We start from the raw sequence: 25,878 nt of genomic DNA on the forward strand, positions 1-25,878 counted from the left end.
TTTAGAGAAGTGTCTATTCATGTTTTCTGCCCATTTCTTCACTGGGTTATTTGTTTTTTGGGTGTGGAGTTTGGTGAGTTCTTTATAGATTTTGGATACTAGCCCTTTGTCCGATATGTCATTTGCGAATATCTTTTCCCATTCCGTTGGTTGCCTTTTAGTTTTGTTGGTCAGGCTCCCCTATTTATTTTTGCTTTTAGGATATACTACTATTAGTTAAACTCATCATTTCACCCTTAATTTTTAATAAATATTAATGTAATTAATATATAATAATATACATAAAATTATATAATTATACTATATAATAAATGTCAATATTAAAAAGATTGATACTATTTATTTATTTCTTTTAGTAATCTCTATACCCAGCATGGGGCTCAAACTTACAGCCCCCAGATCATGCTCTCCAACTGAGCTAGCCAGGTGCCCCCAAAATATTAATATTCTTAAAAGTCAGTTTGAAGAGAGAATATATCTACTTTAAAATTGCTTTTAAAAACCCCACAATTCTAGAAGCAAGTATTTTTTTAAATTTTCAAACTTTTATAGTTCAATGCTTTTTAAAAAGCCATTTCCATTAGATGGTTTCCTAGGAAATTTAAATTAATACTTGGTTAGCATTCCATTAAGTTTTCAGAATAATTACACATCTATAAGGGCTTTATGATTATATCAGAGTAATTGACAAGATGATTTTTCATCTATAAGGGAATCATGATTGAATCACAATAATTGAGTTTTATGAGACCAGCTAAATTTTTCTTTAATTTTAGTTTAATTATGTAGTATGTATGTAATTTGGATAGCTATATGTTATTTTTTCATGTTTGTTTTGAGAGAGATTGGGGGGGGGGGGGTAGAGAATTCCAAGCAGTCCACACTGTCAGTGCAGAGCTTGATGCAGGGCTCGAGCTCACCAACTGTGAGATCATGATCTGCGCTGTAATCAAGAGTCAGATGCTTAACTGACTGAGCCATCCAGGCGCTCCTGGATAGCTGTATTTTAAATAAATATGTTGTCAGGAAAGGGTGAATCCAGATGATGCTATAGCAGAAAGATCACTTGGTAAACTAAGTTGATTCTAGCTCATGCTGTTTTGTCAAATCCTATATATTTGTTTGAAATAAACTATTTGGCTTTCACTGGGATCTTGAGTGTCAGTGTATAAATGATAATATTTTAGTTTTCCACAAGTGTGTGTGGACTTCTCTAATTTTGTATTTTTAACTGGGATCAAAATTCTGTAAATATTTTAAGGTATTGATTTTGTAGCCAGTATATCTTGATCTAATAAATACTTGTTGCACAGGAAATATAACAAATTCTTTAGTAACAGGTCTTCCTTCTGATGGACATTATTGGCATATGGCTCTCTCCACACACACACACACACACACACACACACACACACACACAAATTGTTGAAAGGCAGTATAGTATGAAATTTGGAGACTACTCTCTGTATAGAACAGAACTGAGTTTAAATCCTCTGTCACATTCTAGTTATGTGATATTAAGAATATTAGCCTCTTGGTGGGGTGCCTGGGTGGCTTAGTCCGTTGAGCGTCTGACTTTGGCTCAGGTCAGGGTCTCACAGTCTGTGGGTTCAAGCCCCGTGTCAAGCTCTGTGCTGACAGCTCAGAGCCCCAAGCTTGCTTCGAATTCTGTGTCTCCCTCTCTGTCTGCCCCTCCCCCACTTGTGCTCTGTCTCTGTCTCTCTCTCTCTCTCTCTCTCTCTCTCTCAAAAAATAAACATTAAAAACATTAAAAAAAAAAGAATATTAACCTCTCTAAATCTCAACTTCATGAAATGTTTTTATGTATATGCAGTGTTCAAATAAGATACTGTAAAGCAGTTAGCATTAATGCCTGACATATAGCAAATGGTCATTAAATATCACCTAGTATTATGATTTATATATTTTATTTTTGTTTATTTTTCTCTCTCCTGTTTTGAGAAGATTTGAAACATGTTGTCTACAGAAACAGCCCACTGGGAACCATTCTGATGCCTGGTGGATAAAAATCAGAACCACTACCATTCTATATTGGGTGTTTAGAGAACAAATGGATGCTTGGGGAACATGAAACTTGGAAAACTCTCATATGGATTCCAAATAGCTCAAATGCACACTGACAGGAGGTATATGTTGACGAAGAAATGCCAAGTTAAATTTTACCAGGAAACAGCATCAGGACTAAATGGAATGCATTCTTTTACATACTTTGGATAGCTCAGAAGCAGAGCATAATGTAAGAGAGACTCACAGAATACCTAGTTTCTTGTAAACGAAGTGTCACTAGAGGATACATCGATGCATGGCAAGAAGTGCTGGGATTTGGAGTCCAAATATGGATTAAATTAATTGCATTTGTCATTTACTAGCTGGGTGATCTTTGGTAAATGACTTTGCCTTCAAAACCTTGATTTCCTTGGCTATATAGTAAAGCTGATTATACCTCGCTTGCAGGAAATTATGAGAATTAAATGAGGTCCTGTATATAAAGTGCCTATCACAGGGTCTCAGTGTTAACTGTAGTTATCATCAAGAAAGTAATTATAGACTACAATATTAGGTCTGTTTAATATTTTATAGTTACAAGTGATCTGTATCCACTTGAGGTGATATCACTGTAATATCATGTTGGAGCTTAACCAGTTCAGTACATATAATATGAACAATGAGCTCTCAAATTTTTCTATCAGTAATAATAGTTGATGTTTACTGTTACGTGGTAATCACTGGGTTAAATGCATTATCTCATTGAATCTCTACGGCATTCTCATAATTTGGATATATTTTGTAGAGAAGGAAAATGAAGCTTAGGAAGGAGAAATAAATTGCTTGAGGTTGAATCGATGGTCAGGAATCTAGCTCTAGTCTGAATCCAAAATGTAGACTCTAACCACCAGGTTCTACCACCTGTTAATTTGCTACATAGTCTGAAAAACAAAGAAAGAATCTCTGGTTAGATAAACTGACCCTACTGTGACTTTGGCAAAGAGAAAAACGTGTTGCTTCTCAAAGGCTTTAATTAGTGAAAAAAGGGATTCAAATACTCAAGCCTGAAGCTGTGACTTTGAAGCATGAGAGAAACAGTGACTGTGTATTGTCAGGCCAAAGTTGCCACCACATGGGACCCATTTTTTACGTGTTTTGCCTTTAGTTAGCCTCAAGTTCTTTTTAAACCTTGTGCCTTTTAAATGTACTGTACATGTGTTACGAACAGCACACCCAGAACCATATCTTGGCATTAAAATTCCATGAAGTCCATTTTGGGAATCAGATTACCACACCTATTTTTAGTTCACAACACAAACTCCTTTTTCCATTACACTTTTAAATATCCAGCCATAAAAGACATATTGAAAATAGCTCTTCCAGCCTCATAAAAATCCTGCATTTGGTGAAATCAGGACAGACCCATTGACTGGCATTAATGTAAGTACGTGACTGAGGCAGCTACCTGCCAGTGCCTCTCTCCTCCTCTTGGTTAGGACTACCCACCCCATCCACTTGCTGCTATATTTGTCTGCCTTCTTGGCCATAAAAGGCTGGCTGTGTGGCTCTGACATTCTACAGCCTGACCACATGCATTATTTTTGAACTGGTCCCCAGGGTCCTGTCTTTAGGCCTGCCTCTTCACGTTTTCTTTGGGATTCATCCTCCGTGGGCTTTTCATTCTCTTGTCCAGCTCCACAGCCACCTCGGAGCATTTGTGCACCACCATCGCTCCTTTGCAAACTGGTAAGTGTGATACTGAGGCAGAAGAATGCACTTGATATTTTAGGTGCTTAACAGCATTGCATGCATGTGGTTTCTTTCTATCTTGTGAGTTCAGTGGTTTGCTCAAAGAGCTGTCAGAATAGCAGAGAAATAGGAAAGTGGAGCCCCTGGGCGGGAAGACAAAAGCAGCAGGGTGCCAGTTTCTGCTGGCACAGCTATTCTCTCACATCACGCTGTTCTTTTTAAGTTAAGCTACTGTTCCTGGAACTATAAGGAGATAAGATCTGTCTCAGGTGGAACTGTAAGTGTGAGTCCAAGTACTCTTTCCAAGTTATAGTTCTGTGGTTTGGTTGGAATCTGGAATGGATGAGATGACAGCAAGTAATATGTTTTCTGTTTTCCACATGCCTACAATATTCCCTGATTACAAATTAGACCAAGAGGAGGTAAATTCACTCAGAAGTCCCTAGTTTCGAATTCAGTGATTTTGTTATGTCAATGCCATGTGGACAAATGTAAGAGTGCATTATGATATTTCTGACCCAAAAATGGTTAAGTCATAGTTCAGTAGCAACACAGATCCCCACACGATGATCCTAAAGTTCACACTTTCTGTGAATGATTCTAATCAGCTTTGGGCCTCTAACGCTTGCACAAAAGTATCATCTCAGGATTATAATTTTGTAATCAGTATTTCTCCCCAAATTCCCAAATTATATTCAGAAAGAAAATGCCAGTCTTAACCATCTTGCCTCCCCGCATACTCTAACTGTCATGTGTTGGGGATAATCCTCACTTACTTGAAGTGAAGGTAGTTGTACCTTCGTTCCAGAGGTCAGAGCAGAGGCAACCAGCTCTGACGACTACAAGCCAGACCCTGTTTACTTGTAATACATTATGGATGTGCCTGCAATGTTAAGTACTATTAAAAATAAATCTACTGAGGGCAAAATAGAAATAAAGAGAGTAGAAAATAGAATTGGGGCAAAATAGAAATAAAGAAGTACAAAATAGAACTGGGGCAAAATATTTAAAGATTTTACTTTGTGAAAATGTAAGCATTTCAAGTCACGTGAGCTTATATGAACTTGTCTTATAACTTAATACATAGGAAGGTCATTCATTTGTTTGGACATCTTTTAAACAACCTTTGCCATGTGCAATGTAGTATGCATCATTAAAGAAACTTATCTATTATCTTTATAACTGCCTAACATATTTCTGTATTAATATATTCTAATTCTTTTTAAATCAAAATTTATCTAATAGTTATTCATTACATATGGTAATTATTCTGTATATTTTAGAACAGAAGATAGCAATCTATTTAAGGGTCGAAGCAAAGTTGCTTGCTAGTAGCTATTTTTTTCCTCTTGGGAAATGCCATGTAGACTGATATCTTCCATGAGCCCCAAGATAAATATTTCTGGAGTGGAGTTTGCTGGATTTTCTTCCCTAGGGAATGCATGCTGACTTACAAAAGAGTCTAAATAAAAAGTTGATTTAACCCTGACAAAAAATATGGCAACTTTAGAAGAATTCATTCCTCATTTAAAATAATCAAAAAAGAGATTTGGAAAAAACTGATTACCTCACAATGACTTTTACTTGTAAAATTTACAAATCACATTTCAGAACATGCACAAAAGTATTAAAAATGGGTGGAGGGACTCCTATAAAACTATTATTTCCTCCAACATTGTCAGTGTGACTGATACAACTCCTGTCAGTGGACACAGCATTCAAGAAAACTCATACAATGTGAAGCCTCCCCTTTCTCTGCTACACAGACTTATCTTTGTCAGTTGAACTGTTAGCTGAAGTTCACAGTGCAACCTTCTACACTGATGGCTGACTTTCTTACTTCTTTATGTAAGAAGACTAGAAGCCTTCATATTCTTAATGGAGCAAATTGTCTGGTTTGACACTATACCTTTTTCAAGTGTTCATGGGATTTGAGAGAGCTCATTACAGGATAATACAGTTGACCCTTAAATAACATGGGTTTGAACTGCATGGCCCCTCTTATACACAACATTTTTTTGATAAATATAGTACAGCACTGTAAATCTATTTTCTTTTTGATTCCTTAATATTTTCTTTTATCTGGCTTTATTGTAATAATACATATAATGTGCAAAATATGTGTTTATCTACTGTGTATATTATCAGTAAGGCTTCTAGTCAACAGTTGGCTATTAGTAGTTAAGTTTGGGGGGGTCAAAGTTTATATGTGGATTTTCCACTGTCTGGGTGCAGGCGGAGGTTGCCACTTCTAACCCCTGCCATTGTTCAAGGGTCAATCATATAAGCAAACTCCAAGGTTCAGTCCTAGAACTTCTTTTTCCATTTATAATCATTCTGATCTATTTTTTTGGCTTTGCATACCATCCATATGTTGCTGATTCCCAAAGGTAGGTGTCCATCCTGGACCTTTACCCCGTGGCCCAAAGTCATGTGTCCACCTTAACATCTCCACTTGGATATCTAGCAGGTATCTCCATTGTAGTATATCTCAAACCCATCTCCTGTACTTCCATCCCTAACTGTGCTTTATGACACTCCTGCCCATCTCAGTCAACAACTTCATTCTTCCAGTCACTCAGGCAAAAACCTCAGCATCGTCTCTCACTCCTCTTTGTTTCACACCCTAATTCAGAACTTTCAGCAAATGCTGTTGGTTCCACCTTCAAGACACGTGCAGAGTCTGATCACTTTTCACACTTCCACTGCCACCATCTTCATGTCTAGCCTGGACTATTGCAGTGGCCTTTGTATTCATTTGCTAGGGCTGCCCTAACAAGGTACCATAGACTGGGTGGCTTAAACAACAGAAATGTATCTTGTCACAATTCTGGAGGCTACAAATCTGAGATCAAGGTATGGGCAGAGTTGTTGTGTTTTGAGGCCCCCTTTATAGATGATCTTCTTGTCCCTCTTCACAGAGTCTTCCTCTGTATATGTACATGTCTGTGTCCTAACTTTCTCTTCTTACAGAGACACCAGTCATATTGACTGAGGGCCCATCCCAATGATCTCATTTTAACCTCATTTCCTCTGTAACGACCCTATCTCCAAATGTAGTCACATTCTGAAGTACTGGTGGTTGGGACTTCAACATATGAATCTGGGGGAATACAACGTAGCTCATAACAGCCTTCTTTTTTTAAAATTTGTTTTTATTTTTTTAAAAGTTTTATTTTTAAGTAATCTCTCCACCCAGTGTGGGGCTTGAACCCACAACCCCAAGATGAAGAGTCCACCAACTGAGCCAGGCAGACACCCCCATAACAGCCTTCTGATTGGTCTCCTGGCTTTCCTTCTTGTCTCTCAGTAGTCTATCATTTATATATCAGCCACAATGAGTCTCAGCTTGTAACCTTTTGATGGTTTTTCTGCCCTTTCAGAGTAAAAGACAAAGTCTTTGCAGTCACTTCTCGGGCCCTACACTGTCTACCCTCCCACCCTACGCCCAACATATCCTCTCCTATACCTCTCTTTGCACCCTGCTCACTCCTTGCAGCTTCACTGCCATTTGCTACTCCTGGAGTACAACAGGCACGCTCAAACCCTCGTGTCTTTGCAATGGTCTTCCATCTAAAACACTCTTCCTCTGATATTCTCATGCTCAGATGTCACTCTCATGCTCAGAAGCTATCCCTAATGAGGCTGTCTAAAATTGCATCCCAACTCTTTGTTTTTTTCCCCCTTTGTTTTTGACTGTAGCATTTAACACATTCTGTTTACCCTACATTTTAGTTATTTTCTCTATTGGCTATCTCCTGCTATAGAATATAAGGTCCTATATAAAGTTATCAGAGCAGGGATTTTGTTTGTTTTGTTCATCTGTGTATTTCTTGTGCTGGAACAGAACCAGGCTCATAGTAAGTGCTCAGTAATTATTTGTTGAATGAAAACCACTTTGACTATACACAGGCTCTCCTCATTACATATTCTCCCAGTAGAAGCCCCCATCAGAATGAAATGCCAGAAAATTAGAAATACATATTATGAAAGGCCTGAGGAAAAAGCAAATAGCCAGAGCAGGGAAATTTTGTAAAGACCTCCTAGATATTAAAACAAACAAACAAAAAGAAACCTGCACTATTAGAAGACCTAATGGCAGGAGGGGGCTTAAGTGGGCCATGAAGTAGAAAGTTTGCTGAGTAACCGGTTAAGCTGACCTTCACATCATTTTCCATTTGCTCTTTGGAAAAGATAAGAGTATTAACTTTTGCATATTGGTTTAGATGACTTGTTTCTTTCTTTTGTTTTTCTTTTTCTTTTTTTTTTTTTTTTTATGTCGAGAGAGAGAGAGGGAGAGAGAGAGCAAGTAGGGGAGGGGCAGAGAGAGAGAGGGAGACAGAGAATCCCAAGCAGGCCCTGCACAGTCAGCACAGAGCCTGACATGGGGCTCGAACTCACGAAACCGTGAGATCATGACCTGAACCGAAATCAAGAATCGGAAACTTAGGGGTGCCTGGGTGGCTCAGTCAATTGAGCATCCGACTCTTGGTTTTGGCTCAGGTGGTGATCTCAGAATTTGTGAGGTCAAGCCCCACATTGGGTTCTGTGCTAACAGTGCAGAGCTTGCTTGGGATTCTCTCCCTGTCTCTCTGCCCCTACCCCACTCTCTCTCTCTCTCTCTCTCTCTCTCTCTCTCTCTCTCTCTCAAAAATAAATAAATAAACATTAAAAAAGAAAAAAGAAGAATTGAACACTTAACTGACTGAGCCACCCAGGTGCCCACTTGTTACTTAATAATTCACTCAAAACTTGCTACTTTCTTGTAGGTTACCTGGTTCCCTCCGGGGCACACGATGTCTTTGCCATTTTATCAGAAGCTCCACCAGCACTATGACAGCAGCTACCGCAACAAGGACCTTCGCACCACCATGAGCCACTACCAGCAGGAGAAGAAAAGTTCTGCCATCTACACCCACGGCTCCACGGCCTACAGCAGCCGGTCCTCTGCCGCGCACCGCCAGGAATCTGAGGCCTTCAGCCAGGCGTCCGCTGCCTCGTACCAGCAGCAGGCCTCTCGGGCCACTGCGTCCACCCATGCATCTGCAGCCAGTCGGAAGACAGCCTCAGCCTATGATTATGGCTACTCCCACGGGTATGTCAAAAGCAGCCTTCCAACCTTAGGGCAAAGGCACGTTCTCTGAATAACCCTCCTACATCATTTCCCTTTCTTTTTAATCTGGCAGCCCTACATTTAAACCAGGTGTGGAGTGAGGCCATGTGTTTGGGAGACCTGGGACTTCTGTCTACCTGTTTCCCTTTACATCTCTTTGAATTTCACACTTTATAATCACACTGGCGTGCCTTGCTTGCATTGCCAACTGTGATATTGCTAGAAGCAGAGAAGTTTTGCCACAGATTGATTTCAACATTCAGCAGCAGCAGAGCCAGAAAATATCATTTCAACACTCACAGCAGGTTTCCTGGCCCTCAGAATGTTTCTACTTAGATGAGAAGCCAGTATAGAATTAAAAATTCACAGGTCACAGGCGCCCAAACTACAGCAGAGATGTGTTCTACTTTTTCAATATCTGAGAACCAATTCTGAGCTATTGTTCAGGCAGCAGATATTTTCTTTAGCTAGAACACTTTATGTTTTTATTTATTTTTGAGACTGAGAGAGACAGAGCATGATCAAAGGAGGGGCAGAGAGAGAGGGAGACACAGAATCTGAAGCAGGCTCCAGGCTTTGAGCTGTCAGCACAGGGCCCGATGCAGGTCTCGAACTCATCGAGTGTGAGATCATGAGCTGAGCTGAAGTCGGACGCTCAACCGACTGAGCCACAGAGGCACCCCAGCTAGAACATTTTATAAAACTAGGCCCTTATCTCAGTCAGCTTAAGAATACCAGGAATAAATCTGTATTCTGATCAAAGTAGATTGATCAACCCATTGCAATGAGGAAGACCACGCCACAGAGGAAAGAGAGTTACTATAGCATTCTAGGAAGAGTGGAGTTTACATGCAGGTTTGGTTTGCAAAGTGAACCCAGGGTCCTGTTTCTACTGGAAACAGTGAAGTTGAGATAAATGAGGACTGTTGTATCCAGAAACCCTTAATGTGGGAGCTCAGCCCCAGGGTTGGGAACTGAGGCTGCTTCTTTGTGTCAACAGTGACTGGGGTCATCCAGGTAAGAGTACATTGTCTCATTCTCACTGATAAAATTTCAAATGGCAAATTTACTGATAATCTTTGATATTAGAGAAGAAAGTTTCTCAGTGATCTGTAGTCACACAAAGAAGGAGGTTACCACAACCTTTTACAGCAGCAGTATCCCTTGGAGAAATGTTTCCTGTGAACTTTGCAATTGGCTTCTGTGTCTTTTATTCCAGCCTGATGAATGCTGGCCAGATGCTTACTTTCTCAGCCCAAGCCAGTTTTTATTTTCTTGATATCCAGAATGAAATGTTTCATGGGAATCAAAAAAACACTTGCAAGATTTATGTGATTTTATTAAAAATCCTGGGGCACTTGGGTGGCCCAGTCAGTTAAGTGTCCAACTTCAGCTCAGGTCATGATCTTGTGGTTTGTGGGTTTGAGCCCCATGTAGGGCTGTGTGCTGACAGCTCGGAGCCTGGAGCCTGGAGCCTGCTTCGGATTCTGTGTCACCTTCTCTCTGACCCTCCCCCACTCACACTCTGTCTCTCTCAGTGTCTCAAAAATAAATAAATGTTAAAAAATATTAAAAAAAATCTATAGTCCACAGAAGAAATTGCTGAACTTGAAAACATAGACATTTTTGGACTATGTGGTAAATAACCACTTGCTGCCTTGAATCCCCTCCAAAGCATCTGGCATAGTTGCATTCTTTTGTTGTAAACATAATAATATAATTTTAAGTTTTACAAAATTTAAGTCCACAAAATATCTGTTAGGACAACTAGAAAAGTGTTTATTTCTGGGATTTAAAGGTATTATTAAGGAAATAACACAGTGGTTTGTATGAATCAAAGTGAGGATGATTTCTGAAGGAAGAAATTCCTGAAGGAATCCCCAGTGGGTTTAAGCAGCACCTGATCTACAGCTGTTGTTCCTTGGGCACGAGCAGGGACCTCCTGGGAGTTTCTGCTCTGTTCAGTAACAGAGCCAGAGTCTGCTGGGGCTTACCTAGGATGTATGATGGCAACGTTATAAAATTCCATTTAAAATGGAACAGGATCATCTTGCCATCTCACTTTCATGGGATATTCAGAAGGACTTTGTGTTGGCTGTAAATATGGAAATATTGTCGCTAAGGTGAATTCATTTCTTTTAGCACTTGCTTCAGATGAACTGCCTTCCAAAGGAAAGTTAGGGGGAATTAACACCATGTGTATGTGGCAGCATCATTTTGTTCTGAAGAATGTTCCATAGAACATTAAGAACCTCATTTAGGAAAGCAGCTGTCTTGTAATAGAGGAGGATTACATTTTAAATATCCATTTTCCAAGACTGTGCTGAGTCTATAGAAGAGGTAGAAGATGGGTATTTTCATTATTGTATAGTTGTTAATGTCACTGCTTGTGTATTTATTTCCTTTCCCCAAGGCTATAGAATCTATAGAGTTTTCTGCATTTGTATTAAAATTTTTTTGAAGTTTATTTATTTTTGAGAGAACATGAGCAGGGGAGGGGCAGAGAGAGAGGGAGTCACAGAATCCAAAGCAGGCTTCAGGCTCTGAGCTGACAGCACAGAGCCTGACGTGGGACTGGAACTCATGAACCGCAAGATCATGACCTGAGCTGAAGTCGGACGGTTAACTGACTGAGCCACCCAGGTGCCCTATGAATTTGTATTTTAAAGAGATCTTCACTTCTTCAACTCTATTGCTAAATTTTATGTTAAAATTTTAAACAAATTCTTCTTTTAACCATATGTGTAATATTCATATTTATTAAAAACATTTTTTTATTACTTTTCTTTATTTTTGAGAGGCAGAGAAAGACAGAGCACGAGTAGGGGAGGGGCAGAGAGAGAGGAAGACACAGAATCCAAAACAGGCTCCAGGCTCAGAGCTGTCAGCACAGAGCCCGATGCAGGGCTCGAACTCACAAACCGTGAGATCATGACATGAGCTGAAGTCGGACGTTCAACTGACCGAGCCACCCAGGCACCCCTATTCATATTTATTTATAATTGGATATATTATATTAAACATTAGTAATTGAACTTTGAGCATTTTTATATTTTATTCAGAAAAAAATTGCTCTGTGTTATCTTTGGAACACGTAGCCATTTCAGCTTTAAAAGCCTCACATAATAAGCTTTCTATAGGAAATGGAACTGTAATTATTTTCCTATACTCAACTTCACATCGTGTTCTTTCCTACTATGTCTGTATTTTATGTAGGCAGGAAGGTAGGTAGGTATTCATTAATGGCTTTAATGTTGAAGAACTCAGACTCTTGGTAGAAATATACTAACCTAGAAATGTTGACCCAGAAACAAGAGAGGGAAGAAAACACCAATTTTTTCCCTTTATGTAATGCAATGTAAAGGAAAAGAAAGCCAACCTAATCCTGGGGTTATTTTAGTTTTTCTTTTTTTAGACCTAGAGCTAACAGGTGCAGATAATATTCTTTGAACATTTCAGAATCTTCGTAATTCCTTTAGGTTGTATTTTCGTTCTCTCAAAATGGAGGAGCAACTTTTCCCCGCTAAATGAAATATCTCTCTTTGGATTGTGACAAGTGTTGATTAAAATCCTTAGCGTTATAAATGCAATTCTGTGGAATGTATGTAAACACTAGGCTTGATCTATTTTTACCCTCTGCTTTGTTATTAGATGTCCAGTGGTAAAATGGAAACTATGGAGACTGATATGTGCTCAGGGCTTGGCTGACCTCAGTAAATCTTAGGAACAATGGCTCGTTCAGCGTCAATGTGGTTATAAGCACAGATCAGTTACCAATTGAATTGTAAGCCAAGGGTTATAAAATAAATCCTGGAACACTTATTATAAATGCCTTTATTCTTAGTCACAGTGAAAAAAAACCCCTAAATTAAAGTAATTCAGGAAGACAAAGTGACACAAGATTATTGTTTCATGCAAATAATCCACAAATACTATCAGTGATTAAAGGAGAAATGGTACTTATAACTATCATTCGGCAAGAGTTCTTAACTTCTATCCTTGAATAGATTTCAACAGGGTCTTGGTTGATCTGAAATTATGTGCAAAATTAGGCACAGTTGAGAATTTGTTTTTGCTGAGAAAGACCGTAGTTTTTATCAGATTCCCAGAGAACACTGTGACTCAACAAAGGTCAGAACCGCTGCACTAGAAAGTGTGAATATAAACATCAGACAACCCAGCGTGTGGCCTGAGGGTCCCTTTCCCAATACCAATATTATACGAAGTTAGGATGAATTAAGGCAGATGTTTATAGGGAGTGTGATATTATGGAAATCATGGTAACTTTCTTTTCAGTAAGCTGGATCACACATTAAGATGGAAATAATAAATGAAATATTTTGTTACACTTGGTAGGAATGAATAACTTTCAAAAAGCAGAGACAACACAGCATAGTTGTAGGATGATGGAGGGATTTAGAGTTGTCCCTCAACCCTGTGGTAATGGTAGATATTGAATTTCTTGATTCTAAACAGTTGAAATTCAACCCATATGATGCAATTCAGCACAGTATCCTCTATACTACTGTATCTTTACAGTAACCCTGAGAAGTAGAAATTATTATTCTCTTTTTAAAAATGAGAAAATTTGGGGTGCCCGGGTGGCTCAGTTGAACATGGGTCTCTTGCTTTTGGCTCAGGTCATGATCTCACAGTTCGTGAGGCTCTGTGCTGAGAGTGCAGAGCCTGCTTGGGATTCTTTCCCTCCCTCTCTCCCTCTCTGCCCCACCTGTGCTCTCTTCTCTGTCTCTCTCTCTCTGCCAAAATAAATAAACATTAAAGAATAAAAATGAGAAAATTAGAGCCCAAGTAGACTAAACAAATTTTCTCCCTTGCACTAAGAAATGGTAGAATAATGATTTTAACCCCCATCGTACCCCAAGCCCCCCACCCTTTCCATGAGTACCCAGTGACAGTTATGATCAGCCAACTCCCCTTCACCTCATAGCCACCAGATTTTTCTTGAAGCGGCAATATATAATTTTTCATTATGTTTCCTTTTATTTGCCCTCCTACTAGAAAAGCCATTGAGCACCACAATAACAAGATTCAGAATAGGGAACAATCGATCCAGGAGCATTCATGAATGCCAAACTTGAAACCTCACAGACTTTTTAACTTGTCACTTAGAATCAGACATAGTGACTCACAAAGGACTGTAGAAGACACTAGTGTGGGGATGAGAAAACTGAGGCATGAGTAACTTTTCTGGGATATTCGGCCTAACTTTATTTTTTTTAATTTTGTTGTTTTTAAAAAATTTTTTAAATATTTATTTGTTTTTGAGAGAGAGAGAGGGAAAGAGAGAGGGTGGGGGAAGGGGCAGGGAGAAAGGGAGGCAGAATCCAAAGAAGGCTCCAGGCTCTGAGCTGTCAGCACAGAGCCCTATGTGGGGCTCGAACTCATGAACTGTGAGATGATGACCTGAACTGAAGTATGGGATTTAACCAGCTAGGCCACCCAGGCACACCTCTGCCTAACTTTAAATTATGCCCTTACCTACACTCATGTCACATTGATAAACTACCCTTGGTGGTTACCCAAGTAATAACCTCTTTTGAAACTACTGTAGTTTGCAAAGAATATGCTAATGCTCAAAACAATTCCAATTCAGACAGAAGATACCAATGTTCAAAATAGAGACCACTGAACACAGAAGCCTCTGTCTTTTATTGGCAGGTTTGATTACAGCAGGACAGAGGGGGACCTGAAAACTTGCTCTATTTCCCACCCTAGGGTGGTTTCAAAAGATGTTACCAAAGAAATTTACTGCCTGTGGACATTTCTGTGTCTTGACCTCAGCTGCTGGCATCAGATTAGTATCCCATTTTCTACATATTCGTTTCCAGATGTTATAATGCAAAGGGGGATAGTCTTTGGGGTCAAACAGGCTGTGCTTACTTGGAGTTAGACTTGTGACTTCAGATAAGCTAGTTAACCTCTCAGTTTCTTCATCTGTAAAATGGGGGAAATGTTTATCCCTCATGTTGGGAAGTCTAAAAGAAATAATCACATAAAGTACTTGATGTAATAGCTAGCACATGGGGACAGTCACTGAGGTTTAAGTATTGTCCATTCATTCACTAACTATTTATTGAATGCCTCCTGTGTGCTAAGCACTGCTCTAGGTGCTTAGGATAGATTGCTGAACAAAACTGACAAAGATTCCTGCCCTCATGGAGGATATGTTCTAGCATGGAGAGACAGTCCATAAACAATAAATATAATCAAAAGGGCCTTGAATTTTATATCACTCTAGAAGGTAATAGATGTTATGGAAGTAATAAAAAAATCGAGTAGGCTAAGACACATCAGTATGTGGGTGGGGGTGCAGGTTGGAATTTTAAGTAGAGTAGTCAGACCTCCTCAGGAAGGTGATACCTGAACAAAGATGTGAAGTAGCAGAGGGAATTGTCGGGGGAAAGGTGCACCAGACATTGAGAACAGCCACTACAAGTCCTTTCAGCAAGGAACAGCATTGAGGCCACTGAGGGAACAGAGGAGTGAGGGGAAAGTACGTGAAGATGTCAGAAAGGAAATGGACAGGGCATGGCCAACCAAATGGCCTTGTGGGCCATTGTAAGAATTTTTTATTCTGAGTTAGAGGGAGTCTTGGGAAAGTTTTGAGCACAGAAATGACTTGATCTGACTTTAGTTGTGACAGGAGCACTGTGGCTGCTCTGTGGAGAACAGACTGGTGCATGAGCAGAAGCAGGTCACCCAGATAGGAGGCCAGTGCTGTAGTCCAGGCAGGGCAGATGGGCAGTCAGAAAGGATATGGTGAACATATTTTTGGATTTATTAGCTTTTGCTGAATTCTTACTTCTACCAGATTTGTCACAGGGCTTTTCAACTCCCATAGCCACATAGTTTTGAGGCTGCAAAAAGATCCATGTAGATTTGTTATTCAATGAATTTTCTGAGAATCTCTTTAGGCAGTATAGTGATGGTAAAACCATACCCTTATTCTTCATTCCCCAAGATCCAATGAAGTACATTGTTCCACTGTTAGTGTTTTTTATGGTACTTAATAGGAAAAACACCTGAAATAACCATAGTTGTATGGGGATTTAGGTCCACCTATAGATTCAAGCGGCCGAATATGAATTACAAAAAATTATTGAACTATAGACAGTTATGGGAAATGAAGTTTGTTTGGAAAGCCACTGATATGTCCAGGTTGCCTACTCTTACCTTTTCTCCTCTAGAAATAGTCTTATAGCCTCATCTCTAAATAAAAGCTTAACTATTGTATATAAGGAAAAAGCACCACAGTTTCTGGATTACAAAAGTCAATTCAGTGTTCTGGGATTTGTCTTCCACATTTTAAATACTAAGAAAATGACGAGTTACATTATTTCCCATATGAAAGAAAAAGATCAGAGAAAAATCTAATGAAAGCAGAAAAGTCAGTTACTTTTTTCCCCCAAGAAATAGGCAAGTTTATTGCCAATTACTTCTTTTTTTACAAAAAAAGACTTTATTTTAAAGTAATCTCTATACCCACCATGGGGCTCAAACTTACAACCCCAAGATCAAGAGTCACATGCTCTGCTGACCAAGCCAGCCAGGTGCCCTGCCGATTACTTCTTTATAAGCCAACTGAGTTATGTTCTGAATCCCTGAATCCAAGGAGAGTAGCCTTCACCATATGTCAATCTCCTGTCCCTACTATCACTGCTATAAACATGTGGCTTGTTTGCATGGAGAGAACTGGGACTGTCACTCCTGGTAATACCGCTTCATATTATCAGCAGTTTGTGGATCCACAGAACTGTGGAATGGTCAAACAGGAAGAGACCAAAAGCTCATCTAACTTAAGCCCTTCCTTTCACAGGTACTTACACTGAGTCCAGGTAGGATGTGATTCATTCTGTTACCTGTGCTTTGCCCTGTCACTCAAAACCGTTATTTGCTGGGCTCTTTTGCAGGCTAAATTCAAGTTTAGATGATACAAGATACCTCCAGAATGGCATTCATCTTCCACAGACAGGTGAACCATCCTGTGAGAAGGAAGGCAGGTCCTTTAGTAGAGTAGGAATAGAATGGGTCAGCCAAAGGTGGAAAGGGGCAAAGTGGTACCTCCCAGGCTCCAATGTGAAATGTTAGCTCTGTTCCTGGCTGGCTGGGCAGTAGAGTGTAACTGAGCTTCCCTACAGAGATTTCGGAACTCTGGAAGCCCATGGGAGCCGTAGCAACAGGCTTGACCTTTTCCACAGCAGCCTTTCTAGATGAAACAAGAGAAAGCAAGAGCACCTCAAAGGAGGGGGGTAACTTCCATGCAACCACAGTGACCATCCTCAAAGTGGGGTGGGATGTGGATTTCTGGGATGCCTTATAAATAATAAGACTAACTTTTTAAAACCCTGGACAATTTTCAGTTCACAGACTAAAACTTTATAAGGCATCTCCTTCAAGTGTCGTGCATAATATAATATCTAGGAACTATGGAGTAAACCTTTTCACTTCTGCTTAAAAATAGGCCATAATCTGGGTTAATTTCTAAAATAGTCATAAATGGATAAAAACTGAAGGGTATGTGTAGAGAAGGACCACAAAAGATTTAAATCTCTCAGTGTTTTACTCCTTCACCTTTTCTAGAACACATGACTGTTCTACATTCATGTTGAAAAGTGGTTCAAACCTCCGTGGTATTTGCTTTTAGCTCACGGCTATACATTAGCTGTGGAAAATTACCAAAAGGAAGATAAAATGTTAATTATCGATGGAAACTTAAATAATGGAAAAAATAAAGCAATAAAGAGAAGAAAAAAATTGTGGCTACATTCCTATTTAAATAACTAAACATTTTTTTTTAAAACTAAAAATATTTTCATGGCTGAGAAAGTGAAATGGAGAAGGGGAAAAAAGACAAGTGTAAGGTAAATAATGCAAAACCAAACAAAAAACCAAGAATGTTTACTTATTATGGCGCTACACATCAGTAAATTTCAAGAGTGATGTTAATCAAACAAAATTCATGCTTATATCTTATTAGAAGCCTTTTCTGCAAAGTGTATTAGTAAAAAAGAAAGGACTCAAAGTCTACTACTTGTCTAACTTTGATGTTCTCCTGAAACCTCCATAAGTGTTCGGATTGGGAAACAGGAGAATTGAAAGGTCAGTAGAAGTGTTGAGCCTGACATGATACCCATATCAAAGGAGGATCATAGAACGAAGCTACTCTAAATCAAAAGTAGATCCGAAACAACCTTTTCATAAAACCCCAAAGAAAGTATTGTCTTTCAAGTTTTGCAAGAGGGAGATATGACTGATGGAAAAGTAGAAATGAAAAGAGAGACTGCAAACTTCAAGTACTTATTCCTGACCCTCCGGGGGGTGCTGAAGATGAAAGAGATAGGGCTTCAGATACCAGAAGCCCCCAAGGAGTCGCTGACTAGCTGAGTGAAGACAGCCGAGAAGGATGACCCATAGTTCACTAAAACCGCTGCCTCTCCCTTTCTTCTGGTAAACAGCTGAGCATTTTGTTTGTATGCAACAGGAATAAGTTGCAAATATATACGAAGATGCAGTTTTAAAGGAAAATTGTTGTAATAATAAAAGTGAGTTCGGTTCTTTTGTGACCACTCAGTAAAGTCTAACGACGACACATACATAAGTCAGCAATAAAAATCGAGCTTTTACTTTGAAGCTTTTGCACCTACCACTGTGTCATCCCAGGATGACCTACCCCTCTTTCAATGTCCAGCTCTTCCACAAAGGATTCCCTGGTAACCCCAGACGGAAGTTGTCTCTCAAGCCTGTGAATTCAACTTTTGTTTGCACGGCTCTTTCTGCGTATCTGCCTGTGTTTCTTCTGTCCTTTTGTGCTTTCTTCCTTGATGGACATTATACGACATGTCAGGCCTGGTAGCATTTATTCCCCTGCAAGTTGTAAAGCTCTGAGAAAGCAAGGGTCTTTAATTTCTCTTTATATCTCCCTCCCACCCCAGTCAGGCACAGTATTTTGCACACAGTAGAATATGAATAAATATGTTTATAGGATCTGTTGAATAAATCAAGTTGTTAAGGAAAGTTAAAAAATAAACCTGTGAAAATTTCAGTGGTACTGTTACATATAACACAGTTTGAAAGGCTATTTTTGAAGTTACCTTTCTCCAGCACCTTCTAAAATATCAGCTACATGCTAACTTTATGTTTAACTTTATGAGAAACTATTCAATTGTTTTCTGCAGTGACTGTACCATTTTACATTCCCATAGCCATGTATGAGAATTCCAGTTTATCCACATTAGTTACCTTCTGTCTTATTTATTATAGCCATTCTTGTTGGTAGGTAGTGGGGTCTCATTTTGGTTTTAATTTGCACTTACCTAATGACTAATGATGTTGACCATCTTTTTATATGCTCATTAGCCATTTATATATCTTCTTTGGTGACAAGCCTGTTCAAATCTTTTGCTTCTTTTTTTCTTTTGCATATTTTTAAATGGATTTTTTCTGCTTATTATTGAGTTGTCAGAGTTATTTGAATATTTTACATACAATCCTTTATTAGATATGTATTTGAAAATATTTTCTCTCATTCCTTTCATTCTCTTAACAGTGTCTTTCAAAGGCCAGAACTTTTCAATTTTGATGAAGTTTAATTCATTCCTTTTTTTTTCCTTTTTGAATCATTCTTTTGGTGTTATCGCTAAGAACTCTTTGGCTAACTCAATATCATAAAGAGTTTCTCTTATCTTCTAAGAGTTTTATAATTTTCACTTTTACATGTAGAAATTTGATCCATTTTTTTGGTGCGTGGGTGGCTCAGTTGGTTAAGTGTTTGACTTTGGCTCAGGTCATGATCTCACGGTTCGTGGGTTCAAGCCCTGCTGTCTGTGCTGATGGCTCAGAACCTGGAGCCTGCTTCAGATTCTGTGTCTCCTTCTCTCTCTGCCCCTCCCTCACTTGCATTCTGTCTCTTTTTGTTTCTTGAAAATAAAGGAACGTTAAACATATTTTTAAAATAAAAGGTATAAAAACAAAGGAAATTTGATGCATTTTTAAATAAATTACACATGTGATATTGAGTAACGTTCTAAGTTCATCCTTTCACATATGGATATACAATGGTCCAGCACCATTTGTTGAAAAGGTTTTCTTTCCCCCTTTAACTCCTTAGCACCTTTATCAAAAATGAATTAATTAAAATTGTTACTTATAAAAAGTTTTAAATCGGTGAATATAAGTCTTCAAACTCAGTTCCTCTTCTACAAAAAATCTTTTGCCTATGTGTTCCTTGACATTTCTGTATAAATTTTAAGATAACCTTGGCAGTTTCTACAAAGAAAAAAATCTGCTGGGATTTTGATAAGAATCATGTTGAGGGGTGCCTGGGTGGCACAGTCGGTAAGCATCCGACTTCAGCTCAGGTCATGATCTCACAGTTTGTGAGTTTGAGCCCTGCATTGGCCTCTGTGCTGACAGCTCAGAGCCTGGAGCCTGCTTCAGATTCTGTGTCTCCCTCTCTGTCTGCCCTTCCCTCACTCATGCTCTCTCCCAAAAGTAAACAAATGTTAAAAAAATTAAAAAAAAATAATGTTGAAACTGTAGAAAAATTTTGGAAAATGTGCCTTCTTAATAATATCTTTTAGTCCATGAACATGGAATATTTATTTATTCAGATCTTTTTTCACTTATCATAATAATGTTTTGTCATTTTCAATACACAAGTTTTCTACTTCTTTGTCAAAAGAAGTACTACACCCAACATGGGGCTCAGACTTACAACCCTGAGATCAAGAGTCCCATACTCTACTGACTGAGTCAACCAGGGGCCCCTAAGTGTCTTTGGATATGCAATGGGGCTTTTGTAGCAGCCTGCAATTGGATTTTTAAAAATCCCCATTCTGACAATATCTGCTGTTCCTTGGAGTTTTTAATCCCTTCACATTTAATAAAATTACTAATATGGTTGGTGTTATGTTTGCTACTTTTGGGTTTTTTTTTCTATATATTTCATATCCTTTGTATATCTCATATCCTTTGTTCATTTATTTCTCCTTTATTGCCTTGTTTTATGTTAAATAGTCATTTTTAGTGTACCACTTAATTTCATTGTTTCTTAACTACATTTTTTTTTAAAGATATTGCTTTAGGAATTGCAGTGCACATATTAACTTACCACATTCTACTTCAGATGTATACTAATTTAATACTGGTAGAACAGAGAAACTTTGCTTCAATGTGGCTTCATTTCCTCCCCTGTCCTTTGTACAATGGTCATATATATTAAAATTAATATTATAAACCCAGCAATGCAGTATGATAACTATTGCTTTATGCAATCTATGTCTTCAAAGTATTGAAGAGAATGGAAATGTATATATGCAAATACATTTATCCAAATATTTACTTTGTGGTATTCTTCACAAAGAAGAGTATGTATGTGTGTGGATTCAAATTACTGTCTGGTGTCATTTCCTTTAAATTTTTTTTTTAATGTTTATTTATTTTTGAGAGAGACAGAGACAGAATGCGAGTGGGTTAGGGGCAGAGAGAGAGGGAGACCCAGAATCCGAAGCAGGCTCCAGGGTCTGAGCCGTCAGCACAGAGCCCAATGCAGGGCTCGAACTCACAGAGCTGTGAGATCATGACCTGAGCCAAAGTCAGACACTCAACTGGCTGAGCTACCCAGGCGCCCCTGGTGTCATTTTCTTTAAACCTGAGGGATTTGCTTTAACACTTTTTGTAAGGCAGGTCTGCTAGCAATGAATTCTCTCAGTTTTCATTTGTCTGGGAATGTCTTCATTTTGACTTCAGTTTTGAGTGATAGTTTTATTAGATATAGAATTTTTTCATTGAAGTATAGTTGATACACAATGCCACATTAGTTTCAGGTGTACAAGATGGTGATTCAACAAGTCTATACGTTATGCTGTGCTCACCACAAGTGCTACCATTTGTTACCATATGACACCGTTAGAATACCATTAATTATATTCTCTATGCTATACCTTTCATCTCCATGACTTATTCAATCCATAATGGGAAGCCTGTATCTCCCACTCCCTTTCAGCCATTTTGCCCATCCTCCTACCTGCCTTCCCTCTGCCAACCATCAGATTGTTTTTTATATTTGTTTATAGGTATGCTTCTGCTTTTTGTTTGTTTTGCTTTTTTAGATTCCACATAAAATGAAATCGCATGGCATTTGTCTTTGTCTGACTTATTTCACTTAGCATAATGCCTTTTAGGTGTATCCATGTTGTCGTAAATGGCAAGATCTTATCCTTTTTTATGGGTGATTAATATTTCATTATATATTATATGTATATTATATATAAGTTAATTTTTTAATATATTCATCTATCAATGGATACTTGGGGTACTTCCATATCTCGGCTATTATAAATAATACTGCAGTAAACATAGGGGTGCATATATCTTTTTGAATTAGTGTTTTCATTTTTGGGGGGGTTAAATACCCAGTAGTGGAATTACTGGATAATGTGGTATTTCTATTTTTAATTTTTTGAGTAGTCTCTATACTGTTTTCCACAGTGGCTCTACCAATTTACATTCCCACCAACAATTTACAAAGATTCTTCTTTCTCTGCATCTTCATCAACACTTGTTATTTCTTGTCGTTTTGATTCTAACCATTCTGATAGGTGTAAGGCAATAATCTTGTGGTTTTGATTTGCATTTCCCTGATGGTTAATGATGTTAAGAACCTTTTAATGCTCATAGACACTTCTCCAAGAAAACATCCAGATGGCCAACCGACACATAAAACAATGTTCAGTATCACCCATCATCAGGGAAATACAAATCAAAACCACAATGAGCTACCACCTCACACCTGCCAGAATGGCTGACATTAACAACTCAGGCAACAACAGATGTTGGCGAGGATGCGGAGGAAGAGGATCTCTTTTGCCCTGCTGGTGGGAATGCAAGCTGGTGCAGCCACTCTGGAAAACTGTATCGAGTTCCTCAAAAAATTAAAAATAGAACTACCCTATGACCCAGCAATTGCACTACTAGGTATTTATCCAAGGGATATAGGTATGCTGTTTTGAAGGGGCACGTGCACCCCAATGTTTATAGCAGCACTATCAACAATAGAGCCAAAGTATGGAAAGAGCCCAAATGTCCATCGATGGATGAGTGGATAAAGAAGAAGTGGTATATATATACAATGGACTATTACTCAGCAGTCAAAAAGAATGAAATCTTGCCATTTGCAACTATGTGGATGGAACTAGAGGGTATTATGCTAAGCGAAATTAGTCAGAGAAAGACAAAAATCGTATGACTTCACTCATATGAAGACTTTAAGACACAGAACAGATGAACATAAGGGAAGGGAAGCAAAAAAAAAAACAGGGAGGGGGACAAAACATAAGAGACTCATAAATATGGAGAACAAACTGAGGGTTACTGGAGGAATTGTGGGAGGGGGGATGGGCTAAATGGGTAAGGCGCATTAAGGAATCTACTAATGAAATCATTGTTGCACTATATGCTAACTAATTTGTAGGTAAATTAAAAAAAAAAAATCTTTTCATGCTCAACATCTCTTGAGCCATCTGTATGTCCTGTTTGGAGAAATGTCTATTCAGATCCTGTGCCAAATTTTTAATCAGTTTTTTTTTATGTTGAGTTGTATAAATTCTTTACATATTTTAGATATTAACCCCTTACTGGATATATCATTTGCAAATATCTTCTCCCATTCAAAAGATTGCCTGTTTATTTTGTTGATGGTTTCCTTCACAATGCAAAAGCATTTTAATTAGGTATAGACCCAATAGTTTTTTTTTTGCTTTTGTTTTTCTGGATATAGAATTCTTTTTTTTTTTAATATATTTTTTTTTGCAAGTGGGGGAGGGGCAGCCGGAGGTGGACGGAGGATCCGAAGTGGACTCTGTGCTGATAGTTTGACAACAGCGAGCCTGATGTGGGGCTCGAACTCACAAACTGCAAGATCATGACCTGAGCCAAAGTGGGATGCTCACTCGACTGAGCCACGCTGGTGCCCCTCGATATAGATACTAACTTTTTTCAGAACTTAAATAGCTCAGTCATATCAATGCCTTCTGGGATATATTGTTTCTGATGAAAAGTCAACCATTAATATATTTTTCTCCTGTATGTGATTAATCATTGTACCCTTGCTACTTTCAAGATTTCTCTCTGACTTTGGTTTTCAACAGTTTAACTATGATTTATCTAGGTTTGTATCTCTTTTGTGTGTATCTTACTTGGGTTTGTTGAGCATCCTGGATCCATAGAGTAATATTTGTCATCAAATTTGGAAAGCTTTAAGCCATTTCTTTAAATATATTTTCCTACCCTTTCTCTATCTCTCTTCTTTATGATATTACTATTACTCATATATTGGAATGTTTGATGATGTCCCACAGATCTCTGAAAATTTTAAAAGTTTTACTCATTCTTTTACCTGTTTTTTAGATTGGATAATTTTTATCTTCAAGTTCACTGATTCTTTATTCTTCTAAAATCTTTTTTGAGTCCCTTTAACAATTTATTATCTATCTATTTATTTTTAAAGTTTATTTATTTATTTTGAGAGAGTGGGGGAGGGGCAGAGAGAGAGGGAGAGAAGGAGAATCCCAAGCAGGCTCAGCACTGTCAGTGAGGAGCCCAACATGGGACTCAAACTCATGATCTGTGAGATCATGACCTGGGCTGAAATTAAAAGTCAGATGCTTAACTGACTGAGTCACCTAGGCGCTCCTTAAATAAATTTGATTCTATTTTATAATTTCTCTTTGTTGACATTCTCTCTTTTTTTGAGTCATTGTCATACTTTCCTTTAATTTTTAAACATGGTTTCCTTTTTTAGTCTTTGAACATATTTATAATTTTTCCTTTGAAGTCTTTGTTAAATCCAACATCAGAGTGCACCCAGAGACAGTTTTTATTTACTGTTTTATTCTGTTGGTGTGGATCACATTTTCCTATTTCTTGGCATGTTCCATAATTTTTGTTGTTGTTTAGAATTGGACATGTTAAAAAATATATTGTAGTAATTCTGGATTCTGAATTTTCCCTTAAATGTATTGCCATTATGCTTTGGTTTTGTTTAATAACTTGTCTAAATGTACTTATAGGATCTGTTTACCAGCACTGTGTGACTGCTGATGTCTTTTAAATTATTGTTCTCATTTTTAAGCCTAAATTCATAGGGATCAACTTGTGTGTGCATAGATTAATGACCTGTAAATGAGTGGCCAGACATTGTGCTCAAACAAAAGAGTTCACTCTCTGGCATTAGATCTGCGTGTATATTGGTGAGCACATTTAAAATTCAGGTAACTTGGGGCACCTGGGTGGCTTAGTTGGTTAAGCATCTAACTTTGGCTCAGGTCATGATCTCACGGTTTGTGAGTTTGAGCCCCATGTCAGGCTCTGTGCTGACAGCTCAGAGCTTGGAGCCTGCTTCAAATTCTGTGTCTCCCTCTCTCTCTGCCCTTCCCCACTTGTGCTCTCTCTCTCTCTCTCAAAATCAAGTAAACATTAAAAAATTTAATAAAAAATTCTTTAAAGTTCAGGTAACTTTTGAATACATACTTCCTGGCTTTGCTTAGTCTAGACTCTCTTATCTGTCTTCTGTACATGGACACAGGCTTAGTCAACCAATGATGTGTGGATAGCTTGCATCCTCTTCAGTTTTTTCTATGCAGGCATATGGAGAACTTTTGAAGGCCCCCTGTGGTAGTCTTATTTCCAAGATCTTCCTATTAAATTGCTGGCTGAACTCTCAACAATAGCCAAATTGTGGAAAGAGCCTAAATGTCCAACAACTGATGAATGGATAAAGAAATTGTGGTTTATATACACAATGGAGTACTACGTGGCAATGAGAAAGAATGAAATATGGCCCTTTGTAGCAACGTGGATGGAACTGGAGAGTGTGATGCTAAGTGAAATAAGCCATACAGAGAAAGACAGATACCATGTGCTTTCACTCTTATGTGGATCCTGAGAAACTTAACAGAAACCCATGGGGGAGGGGAAGAAAAACAAAAACA

At 38.4% G+C, this 25,878-nt stretch overlaps 1 protein-coding gene across 3 annotated transcripts in view; it reads left to right on the forward strand.

Moving 5' to 3' along the window:
• The window catches only part of MYOM1 (myomesin 1), a 155,590-nt gene that overhangs the window by 11,290 nt on the left and 118,422 nt on the right, over positions 1-25,878 (forward strand). Inside the window, exons 3-4 of one of the 3 annotated variants that reach the window (XM_043558399.1) lie at positions 3,625-3,753; positions 8,526-8,851. In XM_043558399.1, coding sequence (XP_043414334.1) covers positions 8,553-8,851 — 299 coding nt within the window. In that variant the 5' untranslated portion in view covers positions 3,625-3,753; positions 8,526-8,552. Of the gene's footprint in view, positions 1-3,389; positions 3,754-8,525; positions 8,852-25,878 lie in introns of those variants that run through there. The other 2 variants (XM_043558401.1, XM_043558400.1) reach the window with 2 other exon arrangements.

The sequence above is a fragment of the Prionailurus bengalensis genome, chromosome D3, assembly GCF_016509475.1.
Source record: "Prionailurus bengalensis isolate Pbe53 chromosome D3, Fcat_Pben_1.1_paternal_pri, whole genome shotgun sequence".
In the NCBI taxonomy this organism is placed as follows: domain Eukaryota; kingdom Metazoa; phylum Chordata; class Mammalia; order Carnivora; family Felidae; genus Prionailurus; species Prionailurus bengalensis.